General features: G+C 32.3%; 1 protein-coding gene across 2 annotated transcripts; it reads left to right on the top strand.

The window, feature by feature from the left end:
* Positions 1–510: 510 nt before the first annotated feature.
* Positions 511–18,346, top strand: LOC148607543 (uncharacterized). 2 transcript variants are annotated; one of them, XM_088546128.1, is made up of 15 exons: positions 511–699; positions 828–997; positions 3,036–3,141; positions 3,555–3,655; positions 4,127–4,288; positions 5,467–5,560; positions 9,840–9,903; positions 12,289–12,410; positions 12,544–12,800; positions 13,842–13,899; positions 14,874–15,088; positions 15,615–15,705; positions 16,570–16,687; positions 17,421–17,607; positions 18,266–18,346. In XM_088546128.1, exons 1-14 carry the CDS (start codon positions 558–560, stop codon positions 17,602–17,604), a joined length of 1,884 nt encoding a protein of 627 aa, XP_088402254.1. In that variant the 5' UTR covers positions 511–557; the 3' UTR covers positions 17,605–17,607; positions 18,266–18,346. The 2 variants fall into 2 exon arrangements, with proteins under 2 accessions (XP_088402254.1, XP_088402253.1); XM_088546127.1 differs by having other exon boundaries at positions 17,421–18,346.
* Positions 18,347–20,246: the final 1,900 nt, after the last annotated feature.

Raw genomic sequence — 20,246 nt, forward strand, 5'->3', positions numbered from 1 at the left:
CAATAAGTAATAATTAGCGTTTCGAGTCACTTAATCGTATGCCCCACAATAAAATATATAATAGAATAACATTAAATACATTGACACATTTTAAGTCACGTTTATGTCTACCCATCAAAAAAAGTAATGATGCGACAAATTTTAGTCGACACAAATGGCACACAAGTACAATTTAGTAAATTTGACGTATTAATATGCAATAAATCGAAATAATTTAATTACAATTTAAGTAATGAAATTTCAAAAAAGGTGATGTAAATTCGTTTCCATGCATGACACTAGACATTATCAACATAAGCATATCTATTTTTTACCTAGTAACCTTGACGTGTATTAATTATCTGAGGCACTATATATTGTTCAGGTAAGCAAATTTTAAAAAACCGATCCCTGATTTGCCTAGTTTACGGACTAGTTGTGGTTAGTAATAAACAAATAACACTGTTCGTTTATGATTGGACGAGTTCATTTTATATCATAAATACCATTTTATAAATACTACATGCAGATGAATTTTTCCATGTTTAGCTTTAGTACTTACACTGAAACAATAAGGAATGGAGACTACTACGGCGAAATCCTCCGAAACATACCTTGACATTCGAAATGTGTCAGTATCAACGAAAACAAAGCAGATTATTTATGACGTTAATGCATCAACACAGAATGGTAACCTGTTGGCTATCATGGGACCCAGTGGTAAGATATTAGACATCAAATAAGCTTTATTATCATATTATTTAAATTATTAGCTGAGTCATTAAATTGCTAAGTTGTTTTTTTTTAAGAAGTAAATGTTCTGAGATCATATATTTTTGTCTTCTAAGGTTCCGGTAAAACAACATTGTTAAATGCCGTCGCCGGAAGAGTGGATATATCTTCAGGTGGAGTAACTCTGAATGGAGAACTATTCAATAAGCAACTCCGGCGTTGCCTCGGTTACGTTCTTCAGGAAGAAGCGTTTATGTCACGTTTGACGCTTTATGAAACTTTATACGTGAGTACTAATTAATATTATTATCACTGAATAATAAATAAAATGCCTTCCATGGTGTAAATCCAACTGTCTGTTGTGTTTCTCTTGAATTTCGTAGAAATTGATGGTAAGGGAAAACTATTGACCAAACTTTACGACAAACGTGATGACTTTTCATTCAGCATTGTCAACTTTCCTGTCATCTGTGGCAACATCCCTTCAGCATCTACATATGGAGTGTTCATATCACAAATCATACGTTATACCAGAGCTTGCCGAAACTACGCAGATTTTTTTGTCTCGCGCTAGAATTCTATCAAATAGGCTTCTGGAACAGGGTTATGTTGCTACAAGATTGAAGTCATCACTACAGAAGTTTTATGGTCGTCATCATGAACTCGTGGATCGTTAAGGTGTATCCATCTGCACCATGAAAACTGATTCATTCAACGTGTCATAGTTTTCCTTTCTTCTTTCGTCTACCCCGTAAATGACTTTTTATAAGCAACTCGGTGGGTGTTTCTAGAAAAGCAGAGGACGCTTATCCTACCGATGCGCCTGGTCCATGCTCCGAAGTTTTTAGTGGAGTCCGAGTTGCTCGTTTGCCTTTGTTGCTTTGTATGTATGATTCTGGTTACTTTATGTTCTCTGTTGCGTATGTCTGTTTTCCGTGTCTGGTCTTTGTCTCTGGATAACATTCTTTTAATTACCGCTGTCACCTTGATTCCCTTGTTTTTTCTCTATTTTTGTCAATAGTGTTAATATATCCTTGGATGAAATTATTCCCGACATCTTTTTTTTCATGCCATAGGTCTTTTTACGAAATAAGTGAAAATAAGGAGTCATAAAAAGTATTCGGTTTATAGTATTAGATGCTTAGATAAAATGTAGACAAAAGAGTAAAATGTTTAAAAGGCATGACCAAAAGAAATACTTAAGCTATAACAAAAACAATAAGTAGGTATAAGTTAGCCTAAATATATTTCAAAGACGTTGACTACTGATGCAACAATACACATCGTCTTTATAGTCAAATAAGATATTGGCTCTGTTTTTGTTTTTAAAATTAATCGGTTTATAATTTTAAAATTTATCATTTTATTTTTTGATAATATTAATTGCATTTACATGTTTTCCCATTTTAATTCGTAATAAATACATTACGTCGTGTAAAATATCGTATGAATCTTCGGTTTTTATGAACACGACATGCAAAAGTATGTAATTGTAGCTCATGTGATGTTTTGTCATATAGATGGGAAACAAAATTATTAAATGCATTATGTAATAATCCGTGTAACTGTTGGATTGGTTCTTCGTCACAAACGGTGAAAACGCAAACGCCATCGGTCATTCTTAGACGGTATCTTATTTTTATAGTCTTAAATTCAGATGCTATTAAACCAATTTTGTACAAACTTTCCACAGTGTTTAAAGCATATTGAAGATGTTTTTAGATTTTCGTCATTTTGGATTTATGTCATGTACACTTTGTCAAACAATGTCCTTGTTTTAAGGAGTCTAAAATATACGCAAAATATTATCAATGGGACTGATTGCAAACCGAATCTGACAATTATTTTTTAATATTATCCGACAATTGAGCACAAAAGATAAACAATAAACAAAAGAAAAAAAAACACATTTATATGCACAAACCTGAAGAAGTCGGTGTAAGAAATAATAAGACTAATAAGACTCTTAATACGTAAGTTGCTTTGCTTTCTAGGTTCGAAACGATGAAAGCGAGAAACGTTTGGCAAATTCATAAATCGCCACCGTTTTAAATTAAATACTGACTTCAACACCTCAACCAATTAATCATGTTAATATGATAAAATTCAAGCATTTATTTATTTTTTTTATGATAAGGAAATTAGTCGACGATTTAACATTTTTAGTTATTTTAAAAATATCTCAAAATAAATTCAATTTGTAAGCTTGTAGGTAAGCTTGCATTAAAGAATAATTTACTGAGCACCTCATTATGTTTCTTTCAAGACTTTCTGTCATTGAATTGAATAATTTTCAAAAAAACTGTTTGCTTTATTTGTTTTAGTTTACAGCCATGATTCGAATTCCAGAGTTTGTCAGCCATGATGAAAAGTGTCGACGAATAGAAAAAATCCTTGAAGCCTTTGATTTAAGAAAATGTAAAGATACAGGCAAGTTATCAACTTGATCATCATATCTTAACTCTTTGTATTCATAAATAGTTATCAAGGGGACCTAGAGTCAAGGGAAAATCAAAAGACCAAACAGGGAAAACAGACGCAAACAACAAAGAACATTAAATAACAAAAATAATACGTACAAAGAAACACAAATAAATTAGCAATGCGGACTCCACATGTAAAGGATAATGTGTAACAGAATAAGTCTTGTTTCCAATTCTATATTTTAAGTATCTCAGTAAAAACAATTTAATTCATTGTACCAGCTACTCCGGCGATGTAATATACATTTTGTCAGATTTAGTTTGAGTTAACTATTAATCGGGTTAGTGTCGGTAATTTTGTTGTTGCCCTTATTTACGAAATATTGTTGTATCTACAAATTACTTTTTTAATTATTTTAGTCATTGGTGATATGTTTGTCCGAGGACTTTCAGGTGGGGAAAAGAAGCGTGCCAATATAGCTTGTGAATTGATAACAGATCCAGATATCATGCTGCTTGATGTAGGGAAAGGTTTACTCCTTTAAATGAAAAAAAAAACAAAAAAGAAATTAGAAAACATAACATTTGTTACGAAAACAGCCCTTGTATACACAATACAAAACTTAACGCACTACGATAAAGAAAGTAATACACATGCGGTGTGCATCAACTGTTTCTTATTTGCATTAAAATGTGTTTTTTTTATAAAAAGAAAAAATCAAGTTAGAAGCATATGCACTCTAAACAATGTATTAATAAGATAAATGCCTCTGTAGATTTGCAGATAGATATTTTATTTCATCACGATCAAACCTCATAATGTGATTAAACCTTATTTTACAATTTTGTGCGCAATCATCATACCAAACAGTTTTTAGTCAGAGCTATTTGTTAAAATGACATCTTTTTTTTTCCTGTCTTTTAACAAACTTGCATACATGCATTCATATTTTATTAAAATTTCCTTTCATGATATGCATATTCTTTACTAGGAACCTACTTCTGGGCTAGATTCGAGTACAGCTCACAGCATAATGAAGCAGCTCTGTAGCTATGCTACAAAATCGAACAAAACAATCATTACAACTATTCATCAGCCTTCAAGTCACGTATTTCATATGTTCTCAACGTTACTTTTGTTAATGGACGGTCACGTGAGTTAGTTTATTTACTACAATTTCCACAAGGCAATTTTGTATTGTATTATTTTCAGATTTAATAACTTATATATTTATGTCTATTCCCACTTATGCGGGGGAACAGATTGTTTTATCCAGTACGTCAAGTTATTGTAGGCGCAACTTCTCGGAAACTACAGCACAAAATCTCTTGAAACTTTGTAGATAGTTTTGACATAATATGTATATACGTGTAGTGCCAGGTGTTTGTGATACACGTTGGTAGTTATTTCCATTTGAACTCTTAAATGGAGATACATACGTTTAAAAACATTGATTAATTATCTTGGTTATGCTGAGTTTAGGTTTGGAGGACTAAAGAGTCAATATCTATGACGTTCCGTTAAGAAATGTTTTCATTTATAGATTTGATAATACATTAAATTTAGCGCTAAATGCACCTTTATGCATTAAGCACTCAAGCTCAAGTCAACCTTAGGAACAAATGTTTTTATAACTTCCGTATTACATTAACAAAAAAAGTGTAAATAACACATTTTAGAATAAATCTCAAGATGTCAAATACAAGATTTGTAAGTTGAAATTCATATTGTCCTGTTCCTAGATGTATTATGCAGTGCAAGCTAGTATTAATTTTCATGAAGGAAGTGCCGGTTCTTTAAAGATAGATAAACTGAGATAATTTATTCCATGATCCAGCTAAATGTTAACATTACCAAATGTAAAATATTAAAATTTTCGTTCCAATCGGGTAATTTTTCACTTATTATTGCTAGCTTGCACTGCATTAGATATTTAGGCTACTGCATTTTGCACTTCCGAACAAAAACCTGTTCTGGCAAATCTGTACATTCATTTTAAAATTTGATGGTTACACTTCTGTTCTACGAAAAAAAGTATAGCTGTAGTTACATGTTTTGTGAAGTATGGAAACATGCACATAGGTAGAATACTGTATAAAGAAGCATTGAGCAAAGTTTGCAGGAACATAATAATGGCATTCATAACATCTTGACTAAAATTATCTTGACAATTAATGAACTCTAATGAACTTGTTTGCATTTTGGATTCTAGATTTACCCTCAGAACAGTCGTGTCTAGTTCTTCTTTGTTAATTTTTTTCTGTTAAACATCTTGTATAACTATTATGAAATGATTCTGAAGATAGTCAATGCCTTTCAATTTGAATTAAGGTTGCCTATTTTGGTGAAGCTTCTGCTGCTTTGAAATATTTTGAGAAGATGGGTTTACACTGTGATATGAATTTTAATCCTGCAGATTTCTTGTGTAAGTTTATCTTTTAAAAAGTTTTAGCAATAGGAAATGGAAGTAATAGTACAGTGACAACTGTCTAAACCAGACACTTAAAATAAAATATAAATGTATTTTGAACCTTCGTAAACCGGATACCTGACTAAACCGAACAAACTTTCCAAGCTCCGAACAGCGTCTGACGTTCTAATTCATTGTAGACGCTGCCAGCCATCTCAGAAGCTGCAAGAATCTTGCAAAGTCGGAAAAAAGTGAATGATTTTTTTTTTTCGATTGTCAAACAACGTATGATTTGAATAACACACGATAATATCGAAAGTTCTATCTGCAGCGGTTAGTAAAAAGAAGAAACGAACATCTGCCGCTGCATGGAACATGCAAAATTTCAAGTTCGAAAAGTGTCATTAATAGTATGATAGCGGAGGTTTAAAAAGTCTTCAAATATTGAAGTTTAATGCACCGAAATATAATACGGATATGTTTGGTATCATTTTGTTAGGAAAATCATTCTACTTTGTTGAAATTAGAATTGTCGTACGAACGTATTGTGGTCACAATTTGTAATTTTGTTCCGTTTTGTGAGGGTGTCCTGTTTTCTTTCACAAATACAGGCTGTTCAAAAGTAAATTTTGCTTATGAAAACATGAACAAAAAAGTCTTCATGATCTTAGTGTATTTTAAAGTAAGCGATAGCGATAACATGAAGCTGAATTTATTATAGTCATGCAGAAAATATTTACGTATTTTTTTGCAGACCGTATTTTTGTGCTAATTGTTAACCAATTATCATCAGTTGTATGAAAATCGTACATGTTTATCGACCACAGTGGGTTTAAATGTATAGATTTTATAACCAGGTACCCTTTGAATTAACTCAATTTTGTGTAATGATGAGAAGTGTTCTAATTAGGTAACAAAAAGGTCAATATCGTGGGTACACGCTACATCATAAATGCGGAATTTCACGTATTCCGTGTGCAATCTCCCGTTTATTGTGGCCAGTCAGTAACTAGTAGGCTTAGTTAAAATTACACTCTTGTGTTGTGGCGTAAGGCTAATGATACGATATGATTCTGCTGGTTAGGTCTGTTTAGTTTGCAAGAAATATTCTAAAGAAGTTTGTATTTGTGTTCTTATTTGGATATCCAATTATTTTGTTCGAATGACATTTATAAGACTCTGACCAAATCAGAGTATGATTCGTTTTAATTCCGGATTATGATAGTCTTTCAAACTTTGGACATTTAGTACTAAGACTAGTAATTTGAGAGAGGATTATTATGGGGTTGAAAGAAATATTAGTCAATAAAACATGAAGACATATAAAAAGGGAGGGTTTGATCAGTGGTTTAGCTGAATAAGAAATTATAAGTATGCTAAAACACTATGATTTGAAAAAATGTGCACATGCTTAACAAATGGAAATGTTTGTTTCTTACTTATAAGAAGGCACTCTGAAAGATTGCGATTGCATTAATTGTATAGATCCGATAAAACATTTCCACCTTGACCCGCACCATTTCCTTTATATCCACAAAACAATGAGTTCATAAATAAGTCTTATGCGGAGCTCCGATTAATTCGGAATATCTTACTCATTATGGTACTATGTTGGTGGTCTATGAAACAAACTGATTTTTTTCCTATGATTCCCTGTTTGTCCGTTCCTCTGGGAAACACTCTTTCGCTATAATTCATTTTGTGTACCCCGTGAAGAACATGAACTCCATATAATTCAATTAAGGCTAAAGTGATATCATATCTGCAAATTTTATATTTGCAATTATAATTGTATAATATACCATAATTCCGAATCTTATCTCATTATAAAATCTATAAACTAAGAAAAAATGAGTCTTGGCAATTCAAAAATTCTCTGCCGCTTATACATGCTGTATCCACAACTTGCTTCGACTATCAAATATGCAGTTGCAACCCCACTAGTATATATAGGTTGTACATATTGCTGGGGCTGCATATTTGATAGTCGGAGCAAGCACCTGTGCAGTAACCGATCGTGATATAGCTCAGTGAATGAACGCTTTACAAAACAATCAAGAACCATACTAATGATTTTAAAAACTTATGTCAAGCTGAGGTCGTACTTATGTTGTTCCACTTGGTGCTACATAAGGGAACATAAACTGCACACACAGAGCGAAGCTAACGAGGTGCCCCTACTTTGTTTTAGTTCATTTGAAACGAAAAACTATTTCAATATGAAATATGGCAGGTTGGTAAATAACAGGGTAAAAAATTTCGCAATCGTCGATGCTCCCCCCACCCACCAAGAGACCAGTGTAATAAAATTGAAATATTCTTTCTTTTCCGACAAAATTTTCTTATAACCAGTCTTTAAATCAAGGGCTGTCTTAGTATCCAGACACAAACTGTGAAGGTTTATGCAAAGGATACGGGTTTACATACCAGAATGTTAAATACTTTTACTCGCTTTTAATTTACGACAGCTTAACTCTGTTAGAAACCTATACTTTTGACACATGGGTACTATTAAAGAAAGTGTTTAAAGTCAATTGCTGATAAGCTTTTCAAGACGCAAAAGAAAAAACTTGTTGCTGACACAAAAAATCAAACTGGTCAAAAAAAGTGTCTTGGACAGTTTTTGTCGCATTCCATGACCTTCCAAAAACCTGGTACTGTTATACAATACAATGAAAGTGTTTCTTTCTTTCGGCTTGCACTGGCATGTTGAAGACGAATATCGGCGATATGGAGTCAAAAACAAACTAAGACCAAATCAATTAGGATACAATAATGCACTGTTTCGTTATGTGCAATAAAAATAACTTTCCCCAATAACGAAGTGTGGTTGCTGCAATTTTTAACTGTATTTATTGCGTTATTGGTATTATCTCTTTTAAATTATTACATGATTTCCGTTTCTAAACAAACTGGTAGTTTTCGTTGTAGCCAGGACAACAAGAAATTGTAGAAATGTTAAGTGGTGTTCTTCCGAGTTAATGAAAAATTCCATGTTTATCTAAAATTTTGTTAAGAACTTACATGGTTATGTAAAACTTAAGCATACTAAACAGTTATGTTAAATATTATATAATTATCTTTGCAAATGTACGAAATACTTACATGAGGCATACTGGACCACATGGGAACTTGTTTTTGAACTAATGGAGAAATGGCTCTTTTAAAGCTGCTTTTTAAATAAAAAATTCGATATTTTACAGCAAATTTTAGATATCAGAAAATAATTTCATAATGTGTTTTTTAAATATTTGCTTTATAGTTTTACATTTCGATACATCAAAGGTCAAGGTCTGCCTTTCATTTCGGACTGCTAAAATTTGAAAGTGTATGGCACGTTTACCAAAAACTGCTGCGCACGGCACTATTTTGTAGTTTTTCTTAAATATAGCTATTGATTCTTGTATGGATTGAAATTTGAGCTGATCTGATGTAAAAAGTTTGGAATTTTTCTCACCAGCAAAGGGAAGTAAGCCATACAAAAATGGTGCAACATTTTTTCTTAAAAATCATAATTTACCTTTGACCCCGTTTTGTTAGAGACGTGACCACAATCAATATGTACGACATCGCTATTTTCATAGAGCTTGAAATACGCTTTCCATCGATATATAATATAGCCATATTATATTCTGGCGCATTAAATTTTCAAAAATTGATAGCCTGCTATTCTACTATAAGTGTTAATAATTGATGATGAAGTGCCAAATCCTAACAACAAGGTCTTGTAGTACCGGTTAATTTACAATTTAAAACGTTGTCTTACTTAGATAAATGTGGCCAAGACAACAACGAAAAACGTTGGTTGGTTGCAAAGCAAATATATTATAAAAAAAGGTATATCTAAACTTTTGTTAAAATCAGAAAATCGAGAGTGAGAAAACATATGTACCGTTTGACTATGTAAAAAGCAGTATACTTTACTGAAGAAATAACTGATCGATCAACAATACTGTTATATGTAACATGATAACTAACACTTCTTTACTCCGATTGATTGTTATTAATAATTTATTACTGTGTGTTTGGTTTTTTTTTTTTTTTTGTGACATATATTGATGCTATTCGTACATGGAATGGTTATTCCATACAGCTTTATCTAATCCTGTCTTGGTAAAATTGCTTCTAAAATTTACTTGATCTTAAACGCTGTGTTTTATGTTTATATCCATGCGTTTTATAACTCCTTATTGCACTTCTTACTATCAAATAAAGTATTTCATCATTTTCTCCCAATTTCCGTCGTTAACATGTATTTTAAAAACTATTGTCAGTAAATGTTAATACATTTCAGTGGATTTGATGAAGTCAGAGACAGCGACACGCCAGAAAATATTACACGAAGCAGAGAAAAACAAGTAAATTCTAGGAGTTGAAGCAAACAATGCACATTCTTTTATAATATTAGAACAACAAATACTTTGTTTTCCGTAGACCTAGGGTAAGGGAAATTACTCTTTAAATCAGTGATTTGTTTGTATCATATTCAATTTCACCAAAGACTTTCAAGCTTTCCTCTGAAACAGAATGAAAGCAGTTCGAGTTACTTCGATGCTTACATAAGATTGATGTAAATTGGTGAATACAAACGTTCCAGTGATTGTAACAGTTGTGTACCTTACCCTAAGTCTACCTCCTTAAACCGGTCCCATATATTTTTTTTAAAACATCTCCTTTATGATAGATTAAAGGCGTGTATAAGTGACGGAAATAGATTTATTTGTACAGCTGTGGTAAACATAGAACAATTAATTAGTATGCTAATTGACATGACGAGTTAACGTATACACACATTGTATATAAAGATGGTAGGCAAAATATTAAATGTATTAATTATATTACATGTAGCGTGCATGGCCGTGAAACAAACCGGTAGATAGTGACAGATGATTTAGCTGATATGACATTTTCTGAAATACGCCTAACTCATTGAAACGTCGACATGCGTTTCTAGTAAAGCAAGTCATCATTACCCTGTAAGTTCACCACCAAACCTCTTTCAAAACTTTTAACTTATATACTCACGACCGTCAAAGAGGGTCTACAGTCCTACCACAACACTTGTTACTCCCGTAGTGGTATTAATTCGATGTGGATCCTGAAAAATTCGAAAGATCTTTTGGAGACAATCAGTTCAAGACTATTATCTGAATATAATAGCATTTAAACCTATGATTTTTTTTCAACACTGTATACTTCTATTCCCCATACTCAGTTAAAATCCCGACTTAAAAACATTATACATCGTTGTTTTTCCAAAAAAGATGGTACACCTAGATACAAATATATAGTTCTTGGTAGAGATTCCTCATACTTTATTTGTAAGAAATAATTCCAAATCATCTTCCAAATATACAGAGGAAGATGTTTACAAAATGTTGTTTAATCGACAACATATTTGTCCAGTGTGGTGGACGTGTTTTTCAACAAACGGTCGGCATTCCAATGGGAACAAATTGTGCTCTAATACTTGCTGACCTATTCCTTTACTCTTATGAGGCTTATTTATAGCTGATCTGATCAGAAAGAAAGAATATCGTTTGGCTAGATCCTTCAATCTCAGTTTCCGCTATATAGATGATGTATTATCTTTAAACAATCCTAATTTCGGGGATTTGATACATCGCATCTACCCAAAAGAACTTGAGATAAAGGGTACTACAGACACTGTGAAGTCGGCCTCATATCTTGACCTACACTAAGAAATCGATGGTAAAAGAAAACTATTGACCAAACTTTACGACAAACGTGATGACTTTTCATTCAGAATTGTTAACTTTCCTTTCATCTGTGGCAACATCCCTTAGGCTCCTGGGTATGGAGTGTTCAAATCACAACTCATACGTTATGCCAGAGCTTGCCGAAACTACGCATACTTTTTGTATCGCTTTAGAACTCTAACAAATAGGCTTCTGGAACAGGGTTATGTTGCTACCAGATTGAAGTCATCAATACAGAATTTTTATGGTCGTCATCATGAACTCGTGGATCGTTATGGTGTATCCATCAGCACCATTAAAACTGATGTATTCAACGGATCATAGTTTTCCTTTCCTCGTTTGTCTACCCTGGACTTGACTTTTTATGAGCAACTCGGCGGGTGTTTCTAGAAAATCAGAGGACGCTTACCCTACCGGTGCACCTGGTCCATGCTCCCAGTTTTTAGTGGAGTCTGAGTTGCTCATTTACTTTTGTTACTTTGTATGTATGATTTTAGTTACTTTATGTTCTTTGTTGTGAATGTCTGTTTTCCATGTCTGGTCTTTGTCCCTGGATTTTGATTACCGCTATAACCTTGGTTCCCTTGATTACTCTTTCACCTGGTTCATACTAAAATAGTTTTATTTTAATCCGGATTGCCAATTTATTCTTTATCTTTTGTTTGTTTTCCATTTATTTGTGTTACACAATATTTGTCATAAAAAAATACTATATGTGTGATTAAAAGTTAAAGGGCAGTATTTTCCAATACTTAAGGTGAAAATTGAATGAGGAAATGGGAATTGTTCAATAAAGTATCTTTTATTCGACAAATAACTCGGATAAAGCGGATATGGTGAAACGTAAAAAATGTACCAGCGTAAAATCTAGATAAAAACAAATAGTTAAATACTTGAATTATAATTGTTCAATTGTTCATTTTTCTATCTCTTGGAAATTCTACAGTGCACGTTAATTCTCGTGATATTTTATCAATTGGTTTTTCTTAGTATCTTACATGAACTGATTACCATTGTCTTTAGGAAATTTGCCAGCTTCATAGAATCACATAGTACACCAAATGGTATGGTCCATCAGTACAATAGTACCAGCTCTATCAACATTCCAGAGTCGAGATTCACAGTTAAGGGTTACACAAAAGGCGGTAAGTTTTACCAGAATTCCCAGAATTCAATTGAAAATATGGTAATTCTTTTGTTACTGTATTATTAATTATCAGTAACCGACCTATAGACGAATATTCTTTATTCAAAACCCAAAATACTTTCTTTTTTCAGACTCCATTGCAAAATTGGTTGATGTGTGTAAAGTGGATGTATGTCAGAAAGAAAACATGACCACAAATAAGCAAAAATGGCCAACGTCTTTCAGGACTCAATATCGTATGCTTTCATGGCGACAGTTTAAACAGTCAAAAGGGCACATCTTGCACAAGTACGAAGTAGTTCAGGCTATCATCATGGCAATAGTGGCCGGTACCATGTATTTTCAGACTGATTTTACCTACAGAAGTCTTCGGGATAAAATGGGAATGGTATGTAAAGAACTTACGTTTAGCACCTAAGCAATCAAATGAGTTATCAATCGTAAAATCTTCGTCTAAACATATCTCAACTTTTTATCTCTTCTTTGTGTTTCTTGTGATTTGACTAAAAATCTAAAATAACCTTTTTTTTTTGTATAACGCGTAATAGACTCATTAATGCAGACGAAACAACGAATAAATCCCTTTTTATACTGATTGCGTAGAAAGTTGTTAAGTAATACTCCAGCTAAGAATCATATGCAAAATATGATTCATGGTTGGAGAGCCTACACATTTTTTTCATTATTTATTTATTTATTTATTTATTTATTTATTTTGGTATTTTGTTTAAAATGCCATAGTAAACAGAAATTTACATTTGGCTTTCCATACAAACCATGTTCTTCAAGGAGATAAATATCATATACAATGTACTGTAGAATTCATAATTATAGGAAATAACTCGGTAAATGACACTAAAATTCGATAGAAACTATTGGGTTTTTCATGTGGACTATCTCCTAAGAGCAGACAGATTGGAATGAATGATTAAACATTTCATTAAAAAAACCTATAAAGGAAATGCAAATATGTAGCCTTTTTAGGGTGTATCACAAATTACAGAATTTCCACGATTCTTACAATCTACTACTATCATTGATTTTTGTGTTAATTGCCTTAAAAATCCTGGTATATTTCAATGGTCATCTGCAAATCTCACTTAAGTTTGGTAAATGAATCAGAACTGTTGGTTTTTCATCATTTTGTACTTAGCGAAATTAGAAATAACCTTGACGTTATTAATAATCAACAAAGTCAAAGTTAGAATTTGAAGGGTTTCTTAATCAATGTATGATGTATGAATTTACGAAATGTTGAATTTGTCGACGATTTTAAAATGAATTGGTCATATCGCAGTGAAGTCGTTATCAAACACAACACTAATTCTTTTTTAAGTTGTGGATACATGAAAATATATTTTCTTCCATTTAGTGCATGTAAATTAGTAACTGACTCCAATTTTTTTATTTACTTTCTTCATCCTTGCAGGTTTCTTTCAGTACCACGTACTGGGGATTTAATAGCATGATCAATTCTATTACCAGCTGTGAGTATCCCTATTAGTATCAAAATCATTGACCAATGAGTCATTCATAGTTTCTCAAACTTGACAAATTTTTAAAACACTGTGAATAAGCTACTCAGCCTTTTCAGTATAAGTTAATTAAGTTATATTAACTTTTATTAGTCATCATTTCAATAGTTCTACAACATTAAATATAAACGGTCGGTAATGTATTTTCCATGTCCGATCTCCGTTAAGGTGTTATGGTACTTAATCCGTTGAATATTCATAGATTGTATATCGGAATTCATATATCTATACAGCACAAAAAATTTGTTCATAGTTTGTCGCTCTTAGCCCGAACTATCGGCGATTCAATCAAGTAAAGCATAGGACGCTTACCCTACAGGTGTACCTGATCTTTTTGACCTTTCGGGTGGATTCCGGGTTGCTCATTTACCCTTTAGTTTATGTTTATTTTATTATTTAATTTAATTGTTTCGTTTGTTTTCTTGGCTTAGTCTTTTTCTTGTATACAAGATTTACCTATTAAAACTAGTACGACAGTGAATAGGCTCACATCATTACACAAAAATTACCATACTTCATATGGACATTTTTAGGATGGATTATATTCCTTCGTAATCATTAAGCAATTTATCAATCATTACCATCTGTATATGACGCTTTACCTTCCTATACAATTTCATCATATTGTTTTTGATTGTAAATGAGGAATTGCCCTTACAAAAGATGGGGAAAGGAAAACGGGAGGACAAACGGACGGACAGAAAAGCATACAGCTGTACAGTGTTATATCTATTTACTTCAAAGCGTATATTTGCGTACGGTATAAATATCTGCGGTTAATGAACAGATATTGAAGATAAATACTTTTTACTATGATTTTTCCTGCGGACGGGAAATTGAAGGTAATGGTTTTTTGCTTTAGTCGACAGTTCAATAATCAGCTGAAAAAGAAAAAAAAGTCTACTTATAAATGTAATTTTTTTTAGTTCCTGCTGAAAGGGAAGTTATTCGTAAAGAACGACAGGCAGGATCATATAGGTTATCGGCCTTGTATTGCGCCAAAATGACCAGTGATATACCATTAGTGCTTACACTACCTATATTTTACTACTCCATCACGTTTTGGATGTCTTCCATGGGAGGTGGTGTTTTATTTGTTATATTTATGCTGGTTAACTTGTTGCATTGTTGCGCTGCTCAGGTTAGTATACTTATTTCTCAATTCATCTTACCCAAACAAATGTGCATTTTTGAGTTTAGTAAACAGCCAAGTTACTAGCTTTACATTGACATATTGAAGCAAAAAACTTGTCATTGTCCATTACCTTAAATCAAAAGCAGCAAACAATCTACAAAACATACAAAAATAAAATATTATAAACACGGAAAAAACAGTACAGATTGGTTGATAAATCCCGGTGACACTAAATCATGATTACATTGCAGTCTTGCGTGGACAATTTCACATTTTATGAAATACTCGGTCCTTGGTTGACCATTTCAACACATCAAATTACGTAACCTATAACATTCGGTTCGTACGTAAGTAGTTTCAATGCATGATTATTTTTTAAATTCAGTTTGTAAATATCTAATTAGTTTTAAACCCCAAAATTGACAAGAAGGCGACATATTCGAGTTGAATGTTCCTCTATAACTAATTTTCCGCAATTGTAAATGACATCAAATTTCTATTTGGCTTGTATTAAAAATAATCTCATTTGTAGAGTATCGGGCAGATATTAGGTGCTGGGATTCCAAACATACATAAGGCAATTGTTGGTGGAAATACATACATGCTGTCTGCACTGTTACTTAGTAAGTAAGGACAATATTATCATAAAACCCATCGATATGATATAGAACTCATATTTGTTCGTTTAATCGTCGTTACCTTTCACGGTGCAAAGTATCAAAACTGTTATATATCAAACCGCATTCTTTTAAATACTGACAAAAACAAAAATGTACATTTTGTAAAAGTAGAATAATCATCTTTGTTATAGAAAAGCGATCCAGGAAAATCATGTTTACACTTTTAGGAGGACAAGTTATAAACTGTGACTCTGTTCTATACAATCAACAGAAAATGATGACCTAGACAACAGGTGTCGATTTCTCAAAAATTCATAAGTGTAAAGTTTATCGTAAGTAATGACGTCACAACCTAAAATAGCATTGTTACGTCATAGTTTACGATCAATTTCACTGTAAGACTTTTTTGTGAAATTGACACCAGAGGAATATTGAGATCATAAAAATAAGAGGAGGAAAATTTGTGATCCGGTGCTTTTATTCTTAGATCATGACACTAATCACAGTAACCATATCTTACACGAACCTGCAATATTCGTCGTTGTAGACAGGTGTTGAATTAACTAAGAAACGAAATACGTCTAACCTGACACTGAGGGATTTTAAAAGTGTCAGGTACAGTTTGGATAATTCATAGTTCGGTTTAGTCAGGATTCATGGTATATTATTTCATTATTTCAACAAAATTGTTTTATGTCTAATTGAAAAATAAAAATAAAACGATTGTCTTAAACCATTGAATTAAAAACATTTTTATAGTTCTCGAAACATGCATTTCAACATTTGAAATAAAATAATAATGTCTGTGTTTCTACATCTCCCTGAATGGTCACCTCTATATGATTTTTTTTTTGTATCATATTTTAGGCGGATATTTCAACTTTAATTTGCCAAAATGGCTACATTGGGCCAAGTATTTCTCCATCTTACATTATCCCTTCGCAGCTTTGAACATTTTAAGTACAGATGGCATGCCAGACCTACAGTAAGAAAATCTAATATAATAGATTTATAAACCATACATTGCTTAAATGTTTAAGGTAGACTGGGTAGCAGAGAACAAAAATATCTCTCTATTGTCTCTTTTTGTCATATATTTTTGAAACCGCACGTTATCATATGACGGTATTTGGGGTCTGAGTTGTTTATTTTTGGCTCTGTATTTAAGTATCAGTCGTGAAAATTTAGAAAGGAAATGATTAATGCAAATTCAATTTATCTAATTCTGAAACGGTTTCAGACCACAAAACATGTTAATTTTGCATTCAGTTGTTACATTTTTTTAGAAAAAAATAATGTATTGTAAAGGAAAAAGGAACTTTATTTTCCGTATTGATATTGATTTGATTGATTTTCAGAGAGAGATAAATGTATGGATATCTAAAAATACAGACCTGAAATATTTGTTATTTTTTTTCCCTCCGTTGGACACACTTTTCTACTTCTATTTATTTTGAAATGTTTAATGCATCTTAGATCGTCGATAATCAAATCCTCTTACACCAAGTTATATTTGTAACGTCGAATTTTCTAAAAATCTACCTTTAAAAACAATCACAAATTAGAAATTATCTTACCTGATATTGTAGGACCTATTAAAAAATTGTCTTCTTCGCGCAATTACAATTTCCTTTTTTGAATTAAAGTACTGTTTGTTAAGAAGCCGTTATGATATTTGATAAATTACTAATCATACTTCGTTATTGTGTCCTTTACAGGTGCAATACAACGTCGGCAGTAATATTTCCTGCGTGTAATGGAAATACAACATTTCTCTCTAAGGACGACGTCTTGAAAGATTATGGAATAGATGCACCATATTTTTGTTATATATCAACGCTGGGAATATTAATAGTGGTTTTAAGAATTATAGGATATTACGTTCTCAGATTTAAGAAATAAGAGGTAAATGCACAAAAGTTTCAAAAATAAACACAAATAACATAAAATATTTCGAATCTTTCTAACAAAGGGTACTGAAACGACATTCCTTGAATGAAAAGTTTCCTGAATTTGACATCTTTATGTCATCGATATAAAATATATTTTCTTTGCAGTAGATCAAGTCCATGAAAAGCCCTCATTTTGCAAAAACTTTATGGAGGAAACAAATTACCATAAATTTCCTCCAGCGTTTATTTGATACGATATGAACAATACATAATCAAAATTATGTCATTCTCGATCAATGTTTGGTTTTCAAACTAAGTATCAATTCCTAAAATCTTTCAATATAGTCAATTAGAAATTCAGACGCCAAACTCTTTGACATACTCAAGATATCCATTCTCATTAAATATGCAGGGCAGTAGAAAGAAATATTATGATATTGGTCACTTAAAGCTTATATAGATATCTATGTTATTATTGACATAAAATATAAACTGATTGTCAAATATATTATACCATTAATGCGCCGTCGACAATTTAATATTGTTATTTGTTTTGATTTCGATGTATACTTCGTTTTATCTTCAAAATGCATTGAATTGAAATGTATTTATTTTTGTATTCGATGTATTTTATCTTACACTGAATATTATGTCAATTTTATTACGTTTAGAAGGTAGACCTAGGTGAAGGGCCATTACTCTTACCAACGTTTATGTAAGCCATTTTAGATAAATCGCTTATATGCATTGGTTTGATTTTGTTTCAAATGAATGCCTGTAAAGTTTAATATGATAAAAACATATCACAGCTTTAACGTATCATGGATTGCCTTACCTCTTTCGTGTACCCCGGACTTTTTATTAGCAACTCGGCGGGTGTTTCCAGAATAGCAGAGGACGCTTATCCTACCGGTGCACTTGGTCCATGCTCCCAGTCTTAGTGGAGTGCGAGTTGCTCATTTGCTTTCGCTACTTTGTATGATTTTAGTTACTCTATGTTCTTTGTTGTGTATGTCTGTATTCCATGTCTGGTCTTTGTCCCTGGATTACATTCTTTTGATTACCGCTATAACCTTGGTTCCCTTGATTACTCTTGCAAAGATTTGCACCATCTAGACTATGTCTACCTCCTTACACGTCATACGGCTTCAATGCTCTTTCTTTGACATATATCTGATCTCGTTGTATATTAAGGACAGTAGAAAGAAATATTTTCATTTTTTTCACTTTTGCAGATCTCTATGTTGGTAATTCTATAGAATGTCTACATGTAACTGTCGGGTTTATTACACATTTTGTGCAGATTATTATGAATACGACAGTTTATTATTAACATTTATTTATATTTGTAAGATATAATCCACCTACGACTCTTGTAAAGGTTGACAGTAAGAGATATATGTTTATATTGTTCACAAATAAACTATAACGAAATAAATGTATTCTTCAGAAAGTCTAACACACAATGCTCCCAACAAATAAAAAATATATAAGGTAACATTTAATTTAAAATATTTAATCCTATTATTATAATTCATGGATATTTTTTTCTGCAAAAATAGGTATACTTTTTCATACTTTAACAATAAATAGCCACTTCATTAGGTACAGAATATTCAGGAAAACCATCATTGGAAGGAATCTGTAAATGGTCTGTTAAAACGGCTTAGCTTTTTAAGATAGAATAAGATAAAATAACAAAAAAAAAGATATCACCATCTGCATGACTAACATAAACTTGGAAATGGTTACCCGCATATGAAATGTATGAGCTATTTCGAGAACCAGACGCCTGCACATAATGGAAAAACATTATTTTATGTCACGACATAATTTAATTACTTGGTAGAGGTTTCAATCTAAAACCTGATAAAAAAAATCTCGGCTCCCGATGATGCAGTTGTTGTAACCGATTATGGATTCTGTCCAATTACTACTTCCTACATGAGTGTGTGTATCCCCTGTACTACAACACGTACCATGTTATGTTAAAACTACAAATATATGAAAGACTTTCAGAACTATGAAAGATCATGGAACGTTAACAAATTTAAATAGCGTCATCTTTAAAAAACAGAATCTTCAATTTCCGAACTAACCACCAAGGGTAGTGTTCTCGAAGCTATCTTATGATTGAGAAGTATTTTAAGATCATCTTATGACACGTCTTTATCATAAGTCTTGTTCGCGAAGCACGCCCTTCTAACAACCTCCGGCCCTCCGTTGTTATCTTATTATTACATTTGCTCTATATATTATTATTCAACGTTATGAGCTTTGTGCCTTCAAACCTTTTAGATCATTACCAGACTTCAGTTTATATGGAAAGTAGATTCGATGGCTTTCAAAAGGCAAAATTTACTAACACGACTTGTCGTACTGGAGTGGGGTCCTCATGACTATCTTAGGATTAAGACGTAGACCATCTTATTATACGTCTTTGCCATAATTGGTATTCTCGATGCTCTCTTAACTTATGATATATCGCATTTTTTGTCTGAACTTAATAATAAGGTGTCTCACATTCAGACAATAATTTGTAAACAAATATGGATGCAGCTTTTGTGTACATTAGAAGAAGGCACGAGAATATTCATATAATATACTACTTAGAGTAATCAAGGGAACCAGGTTATAGCGGTAATCAAAAGA

Source organism: Perna viridis, chromosome 9, assembly GCF_037379345.1.
Source record: "Perna viridis isolate PV_CMFRI_1.1 ecotype Kerala chromosome 9, ASM3737934v1, whole genome shotgun sequence".
In the NCBI taxonomy this organism is placed as follows: domain Eukaryota; kingdom Metazoa; phylum Mollusca; class Bivalvia; order Mytilida; family Mytilidae; genus Perna; species Perna viridis.